The following is a 24,570-nucleotide window of genomic DNA, read 5'->3' on the forward strand; positions in this document are numbered from 1 at the left end:
TTATTTTTATTTATTTATTTAAAAAAATTTTTTTTTCAACGTTTTTAATTTATTTTTGGGACAGAGAGAGACAGAGCATGGACGGGGGAGGGGCAGAGAGAGAGGGAGACACAGAATCGGAAACAGGCTCCAAGCCATCAGCCCAGAGCCTGACGCGGGGCTCGAACTCACGGACTGCGAGATCGTGACCTGGCTGAAGTCGGACGCTTTTACCGACTGCGCCACCCAGGCGCCCCTATGTTTATTTTTGAGAGAGAGAGAGACAGCGTGAGTGGGGTAGGAGCAGAGAGAGAGGGAGACACAGAATCCGAAGCAGACTCTAGGCTCTGAGCTGTCAGCATAGAGCCCGACGCAAGTTTTGAACCCACATACTGTGAGATCATGGCCTGAGCCGAAGTTGGACACTTAACCGACTGAGCCATCCAGGCGCCATGTCTTTCTTTCTTTTTCTTAATAATCCTCATCATAAACCCATCTCACAGATATTCTCGTGAGGATGGAAATACAGATTTTAAAACTATTTCAGTTAAGTTCAAGATTTGTATTTTTACTTTTATACGGAATGAAGGCAGTGATACTGTATTTTCAAAGTTTATCTTTAATGCTTCGTCAGTAGCCGATTCCAACAATTTGTCCTGTCAGGTTATAATTAAATTTAAGTTATATTTCAGTGGAAAACAGGAATTCTGCATGCATGAATTCCCTGTGTCTGGCTATTCTTTTGACAGAAAATGGAATTCAGAACTTTCAGTGAGACATGTTAATCTGTAGAAACTCTGTTCTTCCAGGCTTCTGGCTTTCGTTTTTATTTATAATTTATTTGCTACTGAAATCATGTTGAATCATTTCCTTGCATGGAAGTACCAAGATTATTAAAAATACAAAAGGTCAGACAAATAAGCCAAGTTATACTGTCTGATTGAGATCTTTAAAATTGGAGGCCAACTGGTGTTTTTCTTTTAAAGACACTAAGTTTATTCTGAAGCTCATCTTGTCAACAGCATTTTTCTCTTTCATAACCATTGTACCTCAGCATGCGATATAACATATGTACATTTCCGGTCAGCTTTCAGCTTAACACATATAAAGACAGGCATTGAAAAAATGTAGTGCATTAGCCTTACATAATTTACAATTTTTACTGCTGTACTAAGAACAGTGGAGTTGTTTGTTCTGGTGGCAGGATTTTTCTCAGTGAAGGAAGCAGTGTGTTAATTTTATGTTCTAGCACAAGCTCCTTAATCTGATCTGTTCTCCTGTCTTGCAGCTGTGCCATTAGAACATACTCTTCGATACACTTAAAATCCAAATCACATTGTTAACAGTGCAATCTTAGTTTTATTATACAGATTGGTGTCAGTTAATGTTTGTCAACCAGAAACTGATAAAAGAATCCTTTGCATCACCCTCATGTTTAAATCACACATGTATCATAATTTTCATGTTAATAATAACCTGGCATTCTTCAAATGCATTGAAAAAACATTTTGCTAACTTTATTATCATTCTCACTATCATAAGCTAGATCTTGAAGCCTTCAAGCCGTGGTGTTATTGGAAAGTTGTACTTGAATCACCTTCTTTATCACAGATTCACCAAGCTTTCCAAGCAGACATCTTCCATAAAGTCTGACTGATGTCTTGGCGGTGGCTCATTCTTCTTTAGTTAACCAAAAGTGCTTCTTTCTTGGAGGACTACAATACACTAATTAACGTTAATGTATGGAATTTGGCACCTGTTTCTATTGGCTTTTTAGGTCAGTACTCTTTCTTTCAAAGAATTCTTTTGATTTTGGATTTATGATTTGTATATAAATACCAATGAAGTTTTGATGAATTCGTTGCCTCATTAGCCAAAACATCTGCAAAGAGCTCACTATGGTTTTAGCACTACATGATCAAAAACCAAACTCCGTGTATGAGTGCTCATAAAGTAAAAGCAGTTTGACCTTCGATTGGCCTTGTTTCTTTGGAATTGCTTCCATCATCACGTGGTTTACTACTGCTGCCCTCAGAAAAGCTTTGTTTTCTTTAGAGAAATACCCAGGGAGGCTTGTTTTGCCATCACTACATTAGGATTAAGAAAATAATATTGATTTTACTTTCTTAATTTAATTATTTAAAAAAATTTTTTTTAAGGTTTATTCATTTTTCAGAGAAAGAGAAAGCCTGAGTGGGGGGAGGGGCAGAGAGAGAGGGAGACAAAAAAATCTGAAGCAGACTCCAGGCTCTGAGCTGTCAGCACAGAGCCCGAAGCGGGCCTTGAACCCACGAACTGTGAGATCAAGACCTGAGCCAAAGTTGGATGCTTAACTGACTGAGCCATCCAGGGGCCCCGTCTTAATTTAATTTTAAACTATAAATTTAAAAAGTCACACTTGGTTAACAATTAGAATGATTGTAAAAATAATTTATAAAAATAAATGCTTATGTTTTATCACATTTTGGGGTTTTGATAAAATAACCCTAAACTATCACACGCATGATAGCGTTGCACTGTGTGTGACTAATACACTGATGTCACATGTGACCACCTTGCGAGTTTGACAGTATCCAAATTGTTCTGTATTCATTGAGTCCACTAGTCGTGTCTTGAATATTGTGACATTGTCAGATTGCTAAACAAATTTTCAAATACTTACATTTTCTGTACCCATCTTGTATTGGACCAATAACAATTAGTTTTGTAGCCCACATTTTAAGTAGCTCTATATGCAATACTACTCAAGTTTTTTACCAGTTTTTCCAATGATAAATTCTTTTATAGCTGTATTTCTTGTTCAAGTCCAATATCTAATCCAAGATTACACTCTGCATTTAGTCTTTTTAGTCTTTTCTTGTTAAGCCCTTTTTTTAAGCCTTTTATTTAAGTATTTCGTGACGCTGGTATATAGAGTTGACCCTTGGACAACACAGGTTTGAACTACATGGGTCTATTTGTAAGTAGATTTTTGTTTCCACTAAGTACAGCACAGTACCATAAATGTATTTTCCTTATGATTTTCTTAGTAACATTTTCTTTTCTCTAGCTTAGTTCATTGTAAGAATACAGTATGTAATACATATGCAAAGTGTGTGTTAATTGTTTATGTTATCAGTGAGGTGTCTAGTTAACAGTAGCCTTTTAATGGTTAAGTTGGGGGCAGTCAAAAGTTACACGTGGATTTTGGACTATGTGGTGGGCAGGTAGCAACACCCCTAACTGCTGCTTTTTCAAGGGTCGATTGTATGTTTTTTTGTTTTTGTTTTTTAATGTTTGTTTATTATTTTTTTTATTTTTTATTTTATTTTATTTTTTTTTTCAACGTTTATTTATTTTTGGGACAGAGAGAGACAGAGCATGAACGGGGGAGGGGCAGAGAGAGAGGGAGACACAGAATCGGAAACAGGCTCCAGGCTCTGAGCCATCAGCCCAGAGCCTGACGTGGGGCTCGAACTCACGGACCGCGAGATCGTGACCTGGCTGAAGTCGGACACTTAACCGACTGCGCCACCCAGGCGCCCCATGTTTGTTTATTTTTGTGAGTGACAAACAGAGCTCAAGCCGGGGAGGGCAGAGAGAGAGGGGAACACAGAATCTAAGGCAGGCTCCACGCTCTGAGCTGTCAGCACAGAGCCCGATACAGAGCTCAAACTCACGAACTGTGAGATCATGACCTGAGTGGATGCCAGACGCTTAACTGACTGAGCTACCCAGGCGCCCCAGCAATTGTATGTTTTTAAGAGTCCATCTGTTTTGCGGGATGGTCCTTAGTTTGGAATTTTGCATAGTTTACTCATGATAGGCTTCATATTCGTCACCTAGACAAAAATGCTAGGTGATGTTTTTCTTCCTAGTACATCAATAACAGTAAGTTAGACCACTTAGGCAATATCTATCAGAATTCTCCATTGTAAAGACACTCATTTCCCTGATAATCAATCATTTTGGGATCCATTAGATAGTTCTTGATGATGTGAATTAGTAATGTTATTTTGCTGCCAGAAATCACACTGGAAACTATATATAGAGTTTTCCAGTAGAGGGTAGCAGAACACTGACAGTAAGCCTTTAATGGTTTGGAAATCGTACAAAATAATGCAGAAAGTGTTTGATACACCATTAGGAATATATAAAAAGTTTTAGAACTCTTTCTTGGCTTGTATTATTTCCCATGTGTCATATAGGGTAGCCAGGAAAGATTTACAGCTTTATGATCAGCCCTACACAGGGAGTAAGAAAAGCTGGTAAATAACTGTTGTTATGAGAAATCATTAAATTTTCTGATCAAATAAGTTTTGTGAATGTATTAGTATTTATATTAATGACACAAATTTCCTATTTGATTTTGTAAAGCAAAGGGATGGGAATTTTAAGTACTGGATAGGTATTTGGGAATCTGCTATTTCTATCATTTGTCAGAAGAGGGCAGCATGATGTCTTTTAAAAAAAAAAGAAACAAAGAAATTGCTCAGGGAAGCACCTTTTTTTTACCCCTACAAATGTATACATTCTCATGTATACATTTCATATTCAGAAGTAATGTACATTTTTTACTTAAAAAATGTGTATTGCAGAGATACGTAATGGGACAAGCAAACGTTCTCTATAACTCCTTCCTCCTAAAGAAAATAAAACCCTGTTAATAATTGGCATTTGGCAGGATTTTTTTTTACTTAGATTATTTATACTTAAAATTTAGGTATTGTAAGAAGTCCTCACATAGGAATTTGGGAGGCCTGAATTATAATTGACAGCCAGATGCAAACCTGACATATGGATTTGAGCATATCTTTTAATCCCTTGATGTCATTATTCTGCTTTTTCTTTTTCCCTTTGTATCAAGTTAAGAGCATTACTGCATCTAAGAAATGTGAGAAAGAGCTAGTGATGACTGTAAGAATTTATAAGTATAAGCATAAGGTAGTGTTGGCACAAAGTTAGTTTTTTATGTTTAATTATGTCTTAATGATTAAGCTTTGGATTTTTATCTTTTTGTTTTGTTTTCTTTGCCCTTGAAAAATGTGTAGCTTGTAATCCTTTAGGAATGAGGAAAAATTGTTTGTTTGTTTTTTAATGTTTATTTATTTATTTTTGAGAGAGAGGCAAAGCACCAGTGGGGGAGGCAGAGTGAGAGAGAGTGACAGAGAGAGAGAGAGAGATTGATTCATTCATTCATTCTGAAGCATGCTTCAGGCTCTGAGCTGTAGCACAGAGCTTGACGTGGGGCTCGAACTCAACAAGTCTTGAGATCATGACCTGAGCGGAAGTCGGACATTTAACTGACTCAGCCACCCAGGCACCCCAGGAAAATAGTAGTTTTTATTCTTCTGTATCACATAACCAGCTGAGCCAGTTAGCTCAGACTTTCCCAAATGATTCACCTTTTGGAAAAGGCCAGTCATGGAAAGTTTCTGCCTAAATAAAGACTTTTTAGGAAGTTCTGAGGAAGTGAAATGAAGTTAAAATGACATTTCTGCTGATAACGCTTGAACTGACTATTGCTAATAGTGGGTGTTTCCTGTCAGGGTTCCCTCTTGTATATTTGAAGTGGTCTATAATTTAACTGTTGTCCTTTTTTTTTTTTTTTTAAGTTTATTTAATTTTTTTTAATGTTTATTTTTGAGACACAGAGACAGCATGAGTGGGTGAGGGGCAGAGAGAGAGAGAGAGAGAGAGAGACCCAGAATTTGAAGCTTCAGGCTCTGAGCTGTTAGCACAGAGCCTGACACGGGGCTCAAACTCATGAACCATGAGATCATGACCTGAGATGAAGTCAGACGCTTAACTAACTGAACCACCCAGGTGCCCCTATTTATTTGTTTTAAGACAGTTTGTGTACGCGAGCTGTGGAGGGGCAGAGAAAGAGAGAATCCCAAGCAGGCTCCCTGGCTGTCAATGTAGAGCCTGTTAGGGGCTTGGCCTCTGTGAGATCATGACCTGAGGGGAGACCCAGAATTGGATGCTTAACTGACTGAGCCACCCAGGCACCCCTAACTGTTCTCTTCCTTGAAGAAGATATTTTGAGAGCTGAAGTTCTTACTGATTATTAAAAATGGATTTCTTCCAGGGGCACTTGGGTGGCTTAGTGAGTTAAGCATCTGACTTTGGCTCAGGTCATGATCTCGCCATTCACGAGTTCGAGCCCCGTGTCAGGCTCTGTGCTGACATCTAGGAGCCTGGAGCCTGCTTCAGATCTTGTGTCTCCCTCTCTCTGCGCCTCCCCCATTTGTGCTCTGTCTCTCTCTTTGAAAAATAAACATTAAAGGGGCGCCTGGGTGGTGCAGTCGGTTAAGCGTCCGACTTCAGCCAGGTCACGATCTCGCGGTCCGTGAGTTCGAGCCCCGCATCGGGCTCTGGGCTGATGGCTCGGAGCCTGGAGCCTGTTTCCGATTCTGTGTCTCCCTCTCTCTCTGCCCCTCCCCCGTTCATGCTCTGTCTCTCTCTGTCCCAAAAATAAATAAATGTTGAAAAAAAAATTTAAAAAAATAAAATAAAATAATTAAGACTTTAAAAAAAAAAAGAAAAATAAACATTAAAAAGAATTTTTAAAAAAATGGATTTCTTCCAGACATAACTATCAATGAAGAGTAAAAGTCTGCTTATGTTTTTTCTTGTTGATTCCTAAAGTCCCTGAGAGAAACATAACAGTTTATAGATGTCATTTCTTTGTGACTGTGGAAAGGACCTTGGCATTAAGAAACTAACAGAGATACTCCCATAGGCTATGCTTTTTTCATGGTTTCTTTGTGGAACTTACTATAAATCCTGTGTTGTCATGATTTATTTCATGGTTGGCTGTCCTGATGGACTGTGAGCCCCTAAAGGGCAGAGACTATGTATATATTTTTATTTATACGTTCCATACCTAACACAGCTCCTGGATCTAGGGTCTAGGTTGCTTTTCAGAAACTGTTGACCAAATTGCTTTAGGCGGCCATGGCAAGGGCTTTGTCACTGCTGTGGTAAAACAAGTGAACAAAACAAAACATGCTTTGCAGAAAGGCTTCTTTTACTTTCCTTATAGCTTGGACCGCTTGATCTTCATCTGTTATTGTGCACATTCTAAGATCTTACAGTGATGTGCCTTGATGTGGATCTTAAAATTTGCGATGTCAGCTATGCTGTGGGAAGTCAGTAGTAAAGTTTCTTTTTTTGTTGACAACCTCTAACGTATTTTCTCTTTTTCTGAAATTCCTATTCAGTTGATAATAATCATGAAGCTATGCTAGGCTATGCTGTGGAAACAAACCCAGAAACTCAGCAGCTTAACACAGTACAGTTGACCCTTTGAACAGCACAGGTTTGAAGTGTGGGTCCGCTTCAGTGTGTATTTTTTCTTGTGTGATTTTTGTAATGTTTTTTTTCTCTTTAGCTTACTTTATTATAAGAAAATGGTGTAATACACAAAATATGTGAAATCGTTTATGTTATCAGTAAGGCCTCCTACCAACAGTAGGCTATTAGTAGTTAAGTTTGGGGAAGTAAGAGCTTATACGCATATTTTCAGGTGTGTGGGGGGTCGGTGCTCCTGACCCCATGTTGTTCGAGGGTCAGCTCTATATGCATATTTCTTACTGGTGCCAAGTCCAGTCCACGTGGGCAGCCCTCCATCCTGTAACTAACTCAGCCGTGTGGAGCTTTCGAGGTTGCTGTGGTAAGGGAAGAGTGAATAAATAGATTTTCATTTAATTACCCTGTTTTCACAATGAGACTTCAGCCCTGCCCAATGAGTTTGGAAATTCTGTGGTTTTCATTTCTCCAGCGAGTAATGGGGTTTTGCCAGGTTGGATGGGGGACAGCATATGGTATGAGGTTCAAGAAGGGGGTCTGGGATCTAGTTGCTCCTGATACAGACTTGCAACTCATGTTAGCCCTGCTCCTCTCCTTCTCCCTTCAAAGGTTCCTGGTATTTCAATTTACTGAGCCATTCTGGAATAGCGTAGTACAAATCGGCTTGCTTGTTCGCCGTTCCGTATGGCTATAGGCTTAGGTCAGAGAAAACAAAAACCAAAGCCAATTTCTACTTGTTTCTTTACTTTCTACCTTTAGAAAATTTGAGTGACATCTTCTTTCTGTTGCATCTTTTCATCGTATCCTTGTGTAATTTTGCCCTTTGTAAATTTATTTACCACTGTGTAGTAGGGAGTGGAGAATCAAGTGTGTGTTCAGACCATCATTTCTAAGTGCAAGTATCTGCTTGTTCCTTAAAAAAAAATTTTTTTAATGTTTATTTTTGAGAGAGGAAGAGAAGATGAGTGGGGGGAGGGCAGAGAGAGAGGGAGACACAGAATCCGAAGCAGGCTCCAGGCTCTGAGCTGTCAGCACAGAGCCCACTATGGGGCTCGAACCCACGAGCCGTGAGATCATGACCTGAGTGGAAGTCAGACGCTTTACCGAGTGAGCCACCCAGGCGTACTGAGTATCCACTTGTTCTTAATGAGCTGTCTCAGGTCTGCCCCCAGATTCTACCCAGGGCAAGGAGATGCAAAGCAACTCTTTTTAGTCCAGTACCCTGGGACTCTACATTAAGGTTTAGGTTTGGGTGTGGGTTTGTTTTGGTTGCCTGTATAGCAGTGTAAGGAATTACTTCAGAGTTTAGTGGCATAAAACAATTGTTTTATTGTAATTTCTCATAGTTCTGGAGGATAGCTGGGCTCAGGCAGCTCTCGCGCAGGGTGTCAAGCAGTTGTAGTTAGTGGCTGGATATGAAGCCACCTCGAAAGTTTCCTTGTTCTCATGTCTTAGGCCTGGACCGGAGCACGCTCTTCAGGCCCTTTCTGTGTGGTCTTCCTGTATGTTCTGCGTAGCGTGGTGGACCAGAGGAGCCAGGCATCTTGCATGGTAACTTGAGGTTTAGAGGTTGCATTCTCAAGAGAGAGCGCCAGGTAAGAGCTGTGTCATCTTCTCAGCTAGCCTCAGGAGTCATGTAGTGCCACCTCCACCGAACTCTGTAAATTGGCAGCACAAAGGCCCACCTGATTAAAAGGAGGGGGTGCCCTATACCTCCCTTCTCGTTGAGGTGATGTCGGGTTTTGGAAGAGCATGTAGAATGGGTTGTGGCAACCATCTTTGAGAAACAGAGTCTAGTATGGAGTTTTCTCTAGCATTGCTGCTTAATCTCTGGACAGTCTTGGAAAAGTGACTTAACTCCTTAGATTTCCTGTTTCTTGCTCATGAAATGTAAATGTGTCAGCCATTGCAACAGAAACACTGTGTGACAAACCATCCCCAAAACTCTGGTATACAACAAGCATTTGTTTGTTGCCTGTGTGTTTCTGAGTATCTGGGGTTCAGCTGATCTGGATTTGGCTCTAAGCTGCTTGTTGGATTCAGATCTGCAGTGTGTGTCTTTCAGCCATCTTGGACCAGCTTGAGGCGTATTCTTCTTATGGGGCCAAACGTGGGGAACTCAAGGGGGAAGTGAAAGAGCACAGACACGTTAAACCTTTCCTGTCAGACATCTCATTGACCATTGAAGCATGTGCCCAAGCTCAACATCAGGGGGTTAGACAAGTTTCTTCTTGCTTAACAGGAAAGGAGTGTATATTTGCTGAATGATGATCTAATCTGTGGTATAAATTCTCCGTCCTGTTTTTGACTCTTGACTCTCATTACTGAGAAGTTCATTGGGAGAGTAGAGAGACACACACACCCATTAAGCCTGATAAAGAGTAAGGTAGGACCAGATTTTGGAGGGTCTTGAATGGGAGGTTTGGCAATTTATATTTGATCCTCTGAGTAATACTGAGCCATCGCAAGAATGTGGGCAGGAGAGTAACAGAAGGTAGTGTTGCTTTAAGTCACCCCTCAAGATTAACTTGCCAGTCTTTCCCGGTGAAGATTCTCAATACAAAACTCTCCAACTCTTACTCTGTGCCGCTTGAGTAGGTGTCACAGCGCTGAATGCAGGAATGAGATGGCTCTCAATAAGAAAACTTGCTTCTGCTCCCAAGAAGCCTGGATGGAAGGAGAGAAGAGACAGGTTTACATTCCTGCAAAGATGGAATTTATTGGATTCACCTGCCATTATTCGTGGCCAGTTTACTGGAGGACCTGGTTGAACATTTAGAGTACGATGACCTTAATCTTGGGCCCTCCTACAGATAGATTGGAATTTAAACAAAATTCCTCAGATGTTTTTATTGACTTGGCAAGACTGAGCAGGCATTAGACACTTCTCTCTTTAGCGGAGATTTCAGACAGTGTAGATAACCTTATTTGATCCTTTTAGGACTCAGTTTTGTTGAGGACCATTTTTCCAGGTTTGAAATTGGACAGGATTCTCAATCCTGTAGCTTTTTTCCACTCCCAAATGGGTGTTGATCTAGCCAGTTTTAAGGTATTTTGTTTCATCTTTCAGTTATTTTAGCTGTAAAATAGGGGCATTCTGCGGAGTATTTCCAATCGTTTATACTGTTGCTCTTCTTGAAATAATGTAGTGTTTTCCTCCCAAATATTCCATCTCCCTAATCCAACTTTTACTAGACCTTTAAATAGGAGTCCTCATCTCCACGTGAGGTGAGTGGCAGAGCCTTCTCAGCCATCACGTCGGTAGCCACAGGGGCTATGAGTCAGCAGTGACTGCGGGAGCGTGTGGCCTTCTGGCAGAAGTAATGGAGGGGATTTTAGGGACATGAGGTACATTCGTTGTTGTTCACTTAGTAAGGGAAAAATGCCTTTCTTTAGAACTGTTGTAGTGGACTTGAATCAGAAACCTCACTCAGTAGCCAGAACTCATCGTAAGCTCGGTGGGTGTTTTCCTTTCTTAGTGTCATTTATTCCCCTTAGATTTTGTTTCTCTCTTTTTATTCTTCTTGTAAACTTGACATCTGCTTCCTTGCAGGGTGACTAAGGAAGTGGATGCAACATCTAAAGAAGCCAAATCTTTCTTCAAGCAAAACGAGAAAGAAAAGCCACAGGCGGCTGGCCCCGCAGCTGTGCCGCCACTCCCTGCGGGGTCCGGGTGAGTGTCCTGCTCTCGGCCTCAGGTGCGCCTGGCGGCTGGCGAAGCGGCTTTCAGGACACGGACCCCCTTTAGCTCGTGGGACTCGCTTCCCCACAGCAGGAATTCTGCTGCCGCTTTGCCTTTCCTGAAATAGTCGCCAAAATGGAAGATGCAAAGGAAAATTAGCCTTAGGTTTCTCGTTTGATTCCAGCCTGAAAAAAGTGCTGATTTCCAATGTTGTCCACAGAGCTGAACATGTAGTAGACTTTACTTTTAAAAATCATTTTTGTATGAAAATATCAGCAGTTTATTAGAACTTCTAGTGGAAATTGGGATAGAGTACTCGGTCCCATCCCCCAAGGACCTCAAAGGAACATAGGAAGGTCAAAGCTGATTTACAAATAATTCTCTTAGCGCGTTGTCAGGAACTTAATAATTTTTCTTTCTTCATATTTTCCATATTACTTGAGTTATTTTTAGCGAAGAGTTGAATGTTTTCCTTTGGAGGAAATAAAAATTCCCTTCCTCTTAACACGTATGTAAGATGTAAAGCATCACGGCCAATATGAGAAGGCAGGGCGCTAGCATACAGGCACGGGAATGCGGATCCCGGCCCGGGGCCAGTGCCCATTGGCCAGCCGCTGACTTCTGTGGGAAGGCCTGTGTCCTGGAGGGTTTGAGGTGGAACAGGTCACTTCCAGGGGCTTCTCCGACCCTTCGGTCACAGTCTGTCACTTCTTCCTTCCCTCCCTAAACATACCTACCTATCTCGTCGCTACGAGCGGTAAAGTTTTGTCTGGGTTTTTACATTAAAAAACAAAAATTGTCGGTTTTCTTATCAGACTATGGGCTTTTCTAGGACGGTCCTTTCTCATCTTTGCAGCCCTGGCCCCAGACAGTGCTGTGTAACCGGGTGTGTGCTCATCTAGGTTGCGTTTACCCAGAAGCAGACCCTGAGACAAAGGTTTGAGTACGAGTCATTGATGTGAGAGGTGACTCCAGGGCTTCTGGAAGGAGGTGGGAAAGGCTGAGAATGCAGCCTGGCCGGGATGTATGTTCTAGCAGGTTACTGCCGGTAGTGGCTGGTACTCACTTGGTTTTGCTAGGCATCTCAGGATGGTGGTGAACAGCTCAAAGAGGGTGAGGAGACTGGAATAGTTACCCTCTGGCTTCCACCTGTCACTGGCTCAGGGCTGCTTCTGCATGCCTGCCTCGCTCAGGCTGTGAGTTCAGGTGTTTGAGGAAGATCCTGCTCTCCAGGTGTGCCGTGATGGTGAGCACGAGGACGTGGCCAGGCCGTGTCCGCATCTGCCCCGGCCTCTTTATCTGCTCCTTATTCCATGTGTTTCTCTCCCACTGGAGCGAGTGGGTACCAGAAGTCATGTAGCAGTTACACCGAAACCTGAGAAGGAAAGGGATTTGAGAGCTTGCTACCACGGCGGAAACGATGTGAACAGAGTGATGTGAGCAGAGTTCTCCACACTGGCCCTGTTAATATTTTAGGCCAGTAGCTTTCAAGCTATGGTTTGCAATCATTGTTCAAAAGAAACTGGGGCTCCTGGGTGGCTTAGTCATTTAAGCAATTGACTCTTGATCTCAGCTCAGGTTTTGATCTCTCAGGGTCATGAGTTCAAGCCCCGCATTGGGCTCCACACCCAGCAAGGAGCCTACTTAAAAAAAAAAGAAAGAAAGAAAGAAAGAAAGAAAATGGGATAAAAAAATATCATACTGTATTATATGGTAAGTATTGTTTCATAAAATTTTTATTTTGGTTATTGATGCAGCTATGCTGAGTGACAAATGATATTTTTAGTACGGGTTGAGATTTCAAAAAATGTGAGGCTCTAGGCTGAAACAGCATGTTTTTAGCCTTATAATTAAGTTGTTTGAAAGGGATTCTCTTCAGACCAGTAGCTTTCAGACTTTATTGACTGCCACTCACGGTAAGGAATACATTTTACAGTACTCTATACTATGCTTGTAAATATAGGTGTGTAAGAAAGTGAAATAAAGTTTGGTGAAATATTTACCTGTACGACGTATGGTGAATTCTGATTTTCTGTTTTACATGATTGTGTATAATAAGTGTCACTTAAAATGTCATGGGCCACTGAACTGATTTCAGAATCTATAATCTGAATTGACAGATACTCCCAAGTTACATAGACAGTCTTCTGCAGGTTTTACTTGGGTTACCAGGCTTATGTCTGGTATTAGTAAACGGTGTCTCTTGCATTTATTAAGTGTTACTGTAAAAGTTACCTGTGGATCAAGTACCAGGTAGAAATGCAAAGTTTCTTGTACCTTAGCGTCCTAGCATAGTTCATTTCACCTAGCACAATTTTTACTTCTAATCGCTTGGTATTTCTTTAAATAATCCCCTATTGATGCTTAGAGATTCTCCTTGGAAACTGTGTGTGTTTCAGAAAACACTCTGTTACTATAATTACGAAGATAACTAGAGGAGGGAGAAAGTGGGAGCTTAACAGGGTCATCTTGTTTAAGTCACTAAGTCACTCATGGAAATCTCACAGCATTCTATATCTATGCCTTCCTTTCTTAGAAAGAGCTAATAGCTCTCAAGGATAAATTGCTGAAATGGTATCTGTATCAGGGAGACCCAGCAGGAAACAGATGGCATTGTCAAAGTAGGATGCTTTGAGGAGAGTTTAATAACTCACAAAGTGATGAAAAACCACAGGGATGGAATAGTATGGTGAGCCTGGGGCTAGTAAGAATGAGGCTCCATTACCTCCCCTAGACCTAAAGGGGGCAAAAGGGGGAACAGTTTTGATACTGGAGGCAGGGAGGGCCTCGTGATGGGAGCTGAGACCTTCACTTGAGCAGTGGATTCTCCAGGGGGAAGCCAGGGACATAAATACCTAGATCTCTCACTCCTCCTTCTCTCCCATCTCTTACCAGGGCATTCCATTCTGATAGTTGTTAAAATGGTTAGGAAAACTCACTCAGGATTATTGCAGCAAGTGTCAAGACTATCCCAGTAACGTAGAGAGATTGGGCTCAGCTGTCAGTACAGCAAAGACAGTTGGGAATTTATGGCCAGGGAGCCAGGATGAGGGCAGTGGAGAGGGTGTCAGAGGATGGAATTACTAAGAGACACCAAGGATAGGGAGATTCTCGCTAAGCCGACCTAACGGGATTCTTGCTGAAGGCAGGCCGAGTGCTTACACATCAAGGCTGGGGAATGAAGAGCTTCATCAGATACCAAGAGTGGGGAATTCTCTTAAAGCTGGCCTAGTAGGATTCTTGCTGAAATTGGGCTAAATTGCTCAGATACAAGCCCAACAAAGATTGGAGCCGAGATTGAGGCCTCGTTGAGGAGAGGGCTCAAAGGAGCCTGACTAGGTTTGAAGAAGAGGGTCTCTCTCCGGCTGTCCGTAAATGACAGCATCTGGGGCAGAGAACAGAAGTACAGACAGAATGTGGAAGGGCCTACAGGTAAAACGCTTTTCATTAGATGAACAGACTTCTGACTCCCTTATGAAAGGGTCAAGTAAAATTTAATTAAAATCTGTTTCTTTGAGTGCTGTAATGGAATGTAACAGATTACAAGAGTGCGTCTGCCTGGGTAAACAACGTGTTTAGAGTTGTACGTGAAAATGGGGACACATTTAATTCTGATGTAGTACACCTTGAATTTCTAAATAAATCCAGGAGATGGCCTTCAAGGTTGGCATGATCATCTTCCTGAAATGTATCTCAGAAAGCTTCTCCAGTTGTAATTGTACTTGGGAAAAGATGGTCAAGAGGAATTCATCTGATCTGGAGGGTCTACGTGGGCACATTTTATCAGTGCAGATATTAGTATCTGCTGCCGGCTGTGCGTGCCTGGCGTGGGAAGTCTTTTCAGGAGAAGAATCTGTAGGGATAATCCAGTTGATTAAAAGAAAATTATTGTAATACTTTCTGCAGATGTTTTTCATTTTCATTTTTGGAGTTGCTTTAGTTTATAGATTTGTCCAACAAAAACACTTTATTTGTTTATTTTTCTTCTCTCTAAACAGATTTAAGCAATACAGGAAAACCAGAGCAGGAGGGTAAAACATCCTGTCTCACATCCTTTGCTAGCAAGTAAGAACAGATTCACAGGAGCAAATGTTTGTAACTGAAAATGCATTTCCTCTACATGTTTAAAATAGTACACTGCTTGGGCTATAAAAAGCCAAAGTTTGTGCTTTGGGAATGAAGTAAATCAAACACCCAATTTTAATTAGAGGCAGGAATCAGAGATGATAAGAAGCGTTCTCTACAGTTGGTTGTAGAAAGCCCAGTACTCTGCTTAGCGTGTCTAAATTTCCACAGTTCTATTGTTCTAACCTCTTGATCCATTTCTTGCCCTCCGCTCCTCCTGCCAGCACCCCCAGTCTCCCCCTAGCCCTCATTCCAGCACCGATGACCTTTGAATCCAGCTTTCATGGGTATTTGGCTGGGTCAGCCTTCACCCCCACATTTACTACTTGCTTTCAACCCTAACATTTATTACTCACCTCTTCCAGCAGTAGGTTGCTAGCGGGCTCTCAGACTTGTACAGGTTTATAATCCTAGCTGCAAGGTATCACCTTATTTTATTAAGGGCTTACTATTTAGTTGCCTCCTTATAGATTGGGAATGGCCTGAAGCAATAAAACATAAGAGTGAAAAACATTGTTTTCCCATATAGTTTTGTCTTCTTGTTCTATTGAGACTATTGAGAAAACAAACAAGTAAACAAAAAAAGACCTTACTATTGAAAGTCTCCCTCGACATCGTGGATTGTGCCAGTTTGGCAACGATTGCCCCGAGATAGAAGAGTCAGAATTGCTCATAGTGTCCTGCTGAAGGTAGAAGACCCAGACTAAAAACCTGGGAAGACAGTTGTTCCTGACTGTTCCTGTGGTTTGTCCGTGTTCAGTGTGTTTGACCAGTTGGTCCCCAGGAGCCTTTAATCCATGCATCATTCTTCCTGCCTGAGCAGGTGATCTCGTCTTCTCCCAGCCTCTTGGACAGGAGCTAACATTAACATGACCTTGTTGGCTTTTAAGTTTTTACATTTTTTAATACATAGTATTCTGGTAGAGAGCATTGAACATTTCACTTAAAGTAACCAAAAGTAGGCATAACCACAATATTAGGTGGAAATGTTTTTAATTTTTATCCGAATCTCTTGTAGTGATCGATCAGACCTCTGACTTATGTTCATCTGTGTTTAAGCCCGTTTACTTTTAAAGGAATTGCTTTCATGTTGAGCATTTCAAAGCTAGATCTGATTTCAGTTGTTTTCACTAACAGAGAAGAAAGGACCTCCAAGTTATTCACTGCATAGGTGTTTATATCAACAACAATAAAAACGACCAGCTACCTCACAAATCTGACTTTACCTCCTGGTTTGATGCCCTTGTGAAATGTCTGATCAGGGGGCACGTGCCCATGTTCCTGGTGGACAGAGGTACACAGTGAGGTTACTAATAATGCCTAGAGAATGGCCACTCCAAGAAGAGGAAAATCAGCTTGTTTCGAAAGAGTAAATATTATGAGTAAGGGCTTATTTGTAATTATTATAATAATAATTAAGATACTTAGAACAAAGTGGGTATTCCAGCAGACATGGTTTGTGATATTGTTTAGTCTTTAGGAGAACAAACAGTATTAGTCAATTTAATGATTTAAAATTGGATGTGCCTTATTTATTTATTTATTTTTATTTTTAAATGTTTATTTACATTTGAGAGAGAGAGAGAGAGAGAGAGAGAGAGAGAGAGAGAGAAACACAGAGCATGAGCAGGGGAGGGGCAGAGAGAGAGGGAGACACAGATTCCGAAGCAGGCTCCAGGCTCTGGGCTGTCCGCACAGAGCCTGATGGGGCCTTGAAGTCACAAGGCTTGAGATGATGACCTGAACTGAAGTCGAACACTCAACCGACTGAGCCACCCAGGTGCCCCTTTTTCTTTTTAAAAACCGCTTTTATAAGCTGTTTTTATTTACTCACCTGTTTAAATTCTACACTTCACTGGTTTTTAGCATGGTCACAGAGTTGTGCCCTCACGAGGCTATGCAGCCACGATAATTTCCATCACCCCAGGAAAGAAAAGCAGTCCCTCTCCCTTCCCATTTCTCTCCCACACACCTCGGCAGCCACCACTCCATCTATGTGTGTCTAGGTTGCCTGTTTGGATATTTTATACAGTTGGAGCCATACAGTATTTGCCCTTTTGTGTCTGGCTTCTTTGACTTAGTGTAATGTTTTCAAGTTTCATTCATGTTTCTGTGCTGTGTTCCTTTTTATGGTCGAGTAGTACTCCATGGTATGAATATACCACATTTTGTTTATCCATTCATTAGTTGATAGACGTAAAATTGTTTCCACTTTTTGGCTAATAAAAATAACGTGTCTGTGAACATTCATGTGCAGGTTTTTGTGTGGACATGTGGTTTTATTTCACTTGGGTATATATCTGGGTGTGGAATTGCTTGGTCATGTTGGTTGGACATGCTCTTGAATAGGAGAATGAGCAATAAGAGAAAAATCCAGGAATGTTACCGAAGGGTGGGTGCTGTGGGCGCCCACATTTCTTCCACGGTAATTTCTTTGAAGCATGAACTGTTCTGTACGTAAGCTCCGGCTGTTAGAAACAAGATCAGTGGAAAACTGTGAAGTTCAGTAATACTACTAAAGCGATGACTAGAAAAAAAATGAGGCAGTTTCCTTCTGTCTTAATTCTAGAAGTAGGGAGAGGGATTTAAGCCTTTTGATTTGTTCCCACAGCCAACTCCAAGCTTTCTACTTAGTGAGATTTCCTGTTTGATGATAATTTGGGATTTGTAGTTTAGTTTAGTTTAGACTCAGGGCTGGCCCTGTTCTTATTTTATTGCTGTTTGTAAATAGATGTTCTTGACCTTCCCACTAACTTTTGAATTTAACTTTGTTATTCTTAGTGGTTGTGGTGCTGCTAGTAGGAGGTGTTCAGAAATGTGTGGTGAGATATTTTGGTTGTCACAAGACTTGAGGAGACCACTGGTACTTAGTGGGTGGGGTTCAGGAATACTAAATATCTGCAGTGCTTAGGACAGTTTGTACAGAGAAGAATTTTCTTTTCCAAAATGCCAACAGTGTGCCCTTTGAGACATGCTGTTTTAGGGAGCTGAAGTCCCTTGGTTATATAACTGCTGGGCTTTTCTTCAGTTTCTAGTTTGAGACTCCATTCCAGGGCAGGCATTCACAAACTGGCAGTTCGTGGACCAAGTCTGTCCGTAGATGTTTTTATTTGGCCATTATTTAAAAATCAGGAGAGTTGACATAAAAATCTGGGTTCCTGGCTTTTCTTGAGAAACGAGAAGTCGTGCCATTGCCCTCCCTCTTTTCTTACAGCAGCAGTCAGCCGGAGCAGAATAGATGGGGTTTGTCCTTTCCTGGTCCCGACTCAGCTGCTTCATTATTTATGTCACCTGCTGGGTTCCCCTAGTCAGGAACGGGGATGACACGTTTCCCTTTAATGACCAGGTCAGTTTCCTTTGGGGACCAGTTCTTTAGATTAAATATCAGACGTATTATCTTTTCGTGCTGCCTGTTAAGTGTTCCTTACCTTTTTTTAAAAGGATAAATAGCTCCTATTGACAAATTACCAAATTTAAGGCACAGTGGTAAGTGTTTTATATGTATTATTTAATCTACACAAATACTTTAAGTAAGAGGTGGGTGCTAACTCTGTGCCCATTTCATAGACCAGGGAACTGAGGCCCAGGAAGGTGCCGTTAACTTGTGGAGATCTCGTAGATAATGGATGGCAGAGCCAGGATCCCAGTCCAGATCCATTTGAGACCCGAGCCTGAGCTCTCAGCCACTGTGTTATGCAACCATTCTTTCTTACACACCTGGTTGGACTTTTTGAGGGGTAAGAAGTATCTCTTCAGCTTTATAACTGATGAGGGACTCTTTGAAAGCTATTTTGAATTTTGTAATTTTTTTAGGGAAATTGGATGACTCTTTCCTCCCTTTTCCCCTGTAGGCCTTTTCCCCATTAACCATGGCTAATCTGGGTTTCCTGTACTGTATTTCAGTCTTGTTACTATTTTAGGAGATTGCAGGGACAGCACGTTTTTAAAAACGAGTTCCAGGTGTGTTTGTACATTGATAATCTGTCAGCAGACAATGAAGCTGTGGACAAGATGCGATCAGTCAGCTGGGGTAATGGTTATTGCCGCTTCTGTCATTGGTTCGTATTGAGTGCTCAGTCCTCCATCGTAGGCAGCTGATGTGAGGGCGTTGCCAGGAGAGCCGGGTAGGGGATCTCAGTTCAGAGCATTTCTTCTGGCCGTCATTTGTTCCAGGGTAGGGCTAGCTAGAAATAGCTTTTCAGATGATATTTCAGGGACCTAGTGTGACAGTAGAAATGATTGATTCTGGCTGTGTTGGTGGTCCTGCTGTTAACTTACTTGTCAGCTCCAGAATGATGTGTTTTATACTGGGGCAAGACTACTCTGCACTGGACTTTTACCTTCATGTCCTTTTACTTCATGTCCTTCAGTGGATGCTAAATACTCAACTTCATTCAGTTGTAACTTACTCTTAACTTGCTTTTTCAATATACCTCCCTAGGTGTTGCAGGTATAGAGTAAATGAGTTGGCATTGAAGTGAAATTAATTATTGAAAGATTTTCCCGTAAGTAGTTGGAATATTTTGAATTTATTAAGGTTTATGTCATTCACATTCTTGATTTGAAGAGATTATTCCAGGCTATTCTCAGAACTGGAGTAATTATGAATGGAGAGACTAGTAGTAGTTTTTTGGTTTCGGTTTTTGTTTTTTGTTTTTTGGTTGGGGAGAATGGTAGAATATTTGACCATTTGGGTCAAACAGTGAAGTGCCAGCCAATGTGAGCATCTAAAGCAATCTCAGACATAGAAAAGCTTTCAAAGCAAGAACATTTTTCATTTGTGGTTACCGGGATGGGGTAACCTGTGTCAGTTTGAACAGAATACCTACAGCAAATACTATGAACCTAAGAGGTGCCCCTACCGGTTTTCAAGGTTGCCCCGGGGTGGAACAAATTCTAGTGTTCTTAGAAAATCCTTAGGGATTTGAACTTTATTACAGAGTGGTCTTCTTCCTTTTGCTCTTAGTGTCGAGTCACAGTTTCAACAAGCTTCAGTAATCTTTTTTTTTTTTTTCTCCCAACGTTTTTATTTATTTTTGGGACAGAGAGAGACAGAGCATGAACGGGGGAGGGGCAGAGAGAGAGGGAGACACAGAATTCAAAGCAGGCTCCAGGCTCCGAGCCATCAGCCCAGAGCCCGACGCGGGGCTCGAACTCACGGACCGCGAGATCGTGACCTGAGCTGAAGTCGGACGCGTAACCGACTGCGCCACCCAGGCGCCCCCAGTAATCTTTTAAGTTTAAAAGTCAGATGTCTATACTTGTTAGAAACTTTTAAAACGTTATTTTGCTATATCCTATACCCTTTATCAGGAAAATGCTTTTGGTGCTTTGCTGGGAGTGTAGGGAAGAACAGACAGCCGAAGTTATTATGTTCACAGAGTTTTATTAAGTATGATCATTGGAAATTGATTTGGAAACAAGGTTGTGGACATCTTCATTCAAAGAGAAAACTGTGATGCTCTAGGAATGAAGTGAAACTATTTTGGTTAACTAATAAAACGCTGATGTGTTGCACTGATAGTTTCATTTGCTTTCGCTTCTCTCAGTGTACGCTAGAGGGCAGAACCCCCGCCCCCCTCCCCGCGGAAATGGTTCTTCTTTGGCTGCATACAAGGAACACGAAGCTTTCCTTGATTTGGTAGATTGAGTGCTGTACGTTTTTCTTGGCCTAATTAGGTTAGTCTCTTGCATGAGATTTCTAGGTACTATACAGTTTCTGCATTTTCTTTAATTAATATTTGTTTTGTTTTCAGCTCTGCCGTTGTGTTTAGAAAGTGAAAAATGGTTTTTCTTCTTTCATTTTCTTTCTTGAGATACAAAAGCTTTTATTGTTGTATGCTTTTTTAATTACAAATAAGAAAGTAAAAATGACCCGTAGTTGCATCACTTAAGTTTTTTCAGAAAGGAGACAGTGAAATTTCCTTGCCACTTGCCTTCATGCCCAACTCCAGAGGCTAATACAGTTTACCTTTGAACAACGTGGCATTTAGGGTTGCTGATCTCTCTAAGCAGTCAAAAATCTTTGTATAACTTTTGACTCCCCAAAAACTTAACCACTAATAGCCTGTTGTTGACCAGAAGCCTTACTGATAACATAGTCGACTAACACATATTTTATATGCTACGTGAATTATATACTATATCTTACCATAAAATAAACTAGAGAAAAGAAAGTGTTAAGAAAATCATAAGGGAAAAAATGCATTTAATAGTACTTTACTGTAAAAACACTGCGTATAAATGAACCTGTATGGTTCAAATGCGTGTTGTTCAAGGTTGTTCAGTATAGTTGCTGATTATCACTTTTACACGGATCCTTCCACTGTGCTAATGCATTGTCATTGTATATACATGAAAACAAAAATGGACTCTGTGTTAGTCTGCAACTTGTATTTTTACTTAACTGTCTGTTTTGGGCATCGTTTCAGGTTCAGTATGAACATGTATATTTTTTTTGTGCCTGCATTGTATTACATTATGTAAATATTCTATAACTTGAGTAACCGTTCCCTTATTGATGAACATTTAGTTTTCCAGCTTTCACAGTTACGAATAATTCTGTAGTGATCCTTGCATATGCATTTTTATGTTCTCATGCTGTTATTTCTGGGCGACAGATTCTTAGAAATGGGATTGCTGGGTCATCACGTATATGCAACTTAAATCCTAATAGATGTGGCCAAATAGTACCAATTTGAAGTCTCTCCCGTGTTACGTGAGAGGGCCCATTTCTACACACCATTACGGGTATTCATCAAGGTCTTCTGCACAGTCATGACATTAACTAGATTTTCGTAATGTGCTAGTTTGATTTGTGTTTCCCCTCTGAAAGCCTTTACCAAAAAGAGAGTTTTCAAGAATTAAAGTAATCCTAGGATGCCTGGCTGGCTCATTTGATTAAGTGTCCAACTCTTGGTTTTGGCTCAGGTCATGATCTCACAGTTTGTGAGTTCAAGTCCTGAGTTATGCTTGGGATCCTCTCCACCCCACCCCACCCCTGCCCCTCCCTTACTCATTCTCTCCTCTCTCTCTCTGTCTCTCTCTGTCTCTCAAAATAAATAAATGAATAAACTTTAAAAAAAAGAATTAAACTACTGCTATATTTCTGTGTATTTGCCAAATGTTACAGAAAGAATAAATTAAGATTTGAGTATCACCTATAGGTAGTCTCCATACTGTATCAAATCATCAAAGTTAGTTAATTCTCAGTCATCTAGGAGTTCAGGTAAAAATCTGAATTTTATAAACACTGAGAGAAATTGTGAGCCAGCTTAGGAACTGATCTATATTATAGATATGTATAATATATACTTAAGATATACATAGATCTGTAATATAGATATATATAATTATCTATATTATAGATCAATTAAAATGCTCTGTGCTGTTTCTTTCTTAGGTCCTTAATGTTGGAAGTTACTATCCCAAATGTTTTAAAGACAGTGAAGAATGTTACTTATCCTAAGCATAGCAATCGGTGATTCTTATTTTCTGATCAGGTTCTGATACAGGCATCTTGCTGCCATTTCATGGAAGGTTATGATTACATAGAAAGTTTTATATTAGGTAAATATTTTAATTTGGATCAGGGAATTTTTCTTATGGGAGAGGCCAAGCAGCTGTGTTCTAATTATTTTGGTCAGGGATTGAAAATCAATCTGATCTGAAGTCCAGCACTTACTGTATTCATTTGCTTAGCCTTGGATTCTTGCCAAAACCTTTACCCAAGGGAACCTATGATAAATTTAAGCTGAAATAACTTAAGACTTCTAAACTAGGTTAATATTTCTGTATCATTGCGAAAATGGAAGATTCCAAACCAGCATTCATCTTTAGGTCTAGTAATTTTAGATGCATATGACCATAAAAAGTCACAGCCTTTTGATTATTAGCCTCTCCTTGAATTTGAAATGTACAATTTCAGTAGCTGCTAATTTGTGAATGAGCAGGAAAAACTCATGTGTTGCCTTTGCTTCTGCTTTAAATTGGAATCTTTTAGCCCAGTTGCTTGTGAGATGGTGAGCTGTGAGAGGGAGATGCCAAAGGAGGAGAGTTTTCTCTACAGTTAGATAGTGACTTACTTGGACCAGAAGTGAGAATCAGATTCAAGGAATACCATGTGCAAAACACTCTTGATCTTGGCCTTTCATCTACTGTAGCGAGCTTCAAAAAAAGATGGGAAAAGTTTCCTTTAGCGCAGTAACCACAAGCATCATGTCTGCTTTCCAATTATGTTTCTGTGTTGCACTGTGGGTGAACTGAATCCAAGTTTTTATACCGTTTCAAAAAGCCATTCCAATTTCACTTTTGTTGGACCAGTCTGGACCTCAATTTCTCAGTCTTGATGTGGTGAAGCCAGCTTTCCTATTGGGCTAACTTAGATCAGCTGTGTGTTACACGACAGCATCGTGTAAGAAGGAGCCAGGCAGAATTCCAGCTGCATGAAGGGTTAGATTATAAAGTATCTGCCTTTATGAAATTGGGAGTTCTATTTTTTTTTAAGCTTCAGAAGAGTAGAATTTTGGTTAATACCATAATGAAAACAAAGGATTAGTGTTTTTTAGGTATAGTATGGAGAGTTTGTGATAAAGGCTTTTATTTTCCTTACATTTTATCAGTTGCTGACGAAATTGGTTGGCAATGGAAAATCAAACACCACTCCTTTCTCCCTATGGCACTCTGTCTCAGGACACTCCCTGATAAGACTGGTACGCCTCTGTGCTTCTTACTGCCACCTTTGCTTTATTTGTTTAAGGTTTTGTCAAGATTCCCGGGTGTCTTCTTTTTATGCATGTAATAATATCATTCATCTACTCTAAAGCTTTAACCATCTCTTTTATGTTGGTGATTCTCTGCTCTGACCTTCCAGTATGGCCTTTCTTCTGCGCTCCAGACCCATATTTCTTACTGCTTGCTAGAAGTTTATTCTGAATTTCCTTGACATGACATTGGTCCAGCATTCAACTCATTTCCTCTGAATGCTCCCATTTTACAGAGCTGAAGAAATGGAGCCTGTGAAGTTAAGCAGCTTGTCCATGAGAGAGAGCCTGGACTGGAATCTCAGGCTTCTTTCCAATCCATCGTGGTCATCTGCTGAGCCAAAATGCCTGTCTGTCTCTGGAGGAAAGAATGTACCGCCGTGGTTTCCTCCATCACTCAGGGCATCGTCAGTTATTTCCCTTTCTTTTCCTTGCCTCCCCACCTGCCCGAACCATTCAGTGCTTTTAATTCTGCATTCAGAATGTCTGTAGATAATCATTTCTTTTCTTTCCCTCCCTCCTCTCCCCTCTTTCTCTCTGTATTTCACCTCCATTCCCATTTGCCTTTTTTCTGGGTATTAAGCATCTATCTCTGTGTAATTGGACTGTTTTCTAAAGGTTTGGACTATTGTAATTGTTTCCTAAGTTTACTGGAAGCCTGCAGCCCCTCTTCCTGTATCCATGCTACATGCCACTGCTGAGATAATTTGGCAGAGATTCAGTGTAGGT

The 24,570-nt window shown here is 40.8% G+C and overlaps 1 protein-coding gene across 2 annotated transcripts in view; it reads left to right on the forward strand.

The window, feature by feature from the left end:
- Positions 1 to 24,570, forward strand: part of CFDP1 (craniofacial development protein 1) — a 124,818-nt gene that overhangs the window by 13,596 nt on the left and 86,652 nt on the right. For both annotated transcript variants that reach the window (XM_047835416.1, XM_047835417.1), the window contains one exon: positions 10,826 to 10,945. In XM_047835416.1, the coding sequence (XP_047691372.1) occupies positions 10,826 to 10,945 (120 nt within the window). The remainder of the gene's footprint in view (positions 1 to 10,825; positions 10,946 to 24,570) is intronic.

This window comes from Prionailurus viverrinus, chromosome E2 (assembly GCF_022837055.1).
Source record: "Prionailurus viverrinus isolate Anna chromosome E2, UM_Priviv_1.0, whole genome shotgun sequence".
Classification (NCBI taxonomy): domain Eukaryota; kingdom Metazoa; phylum Chordata; class Mammalia; order Carnivora; family Felidae; genus Prionailurus; species Prionailurus viverrinus.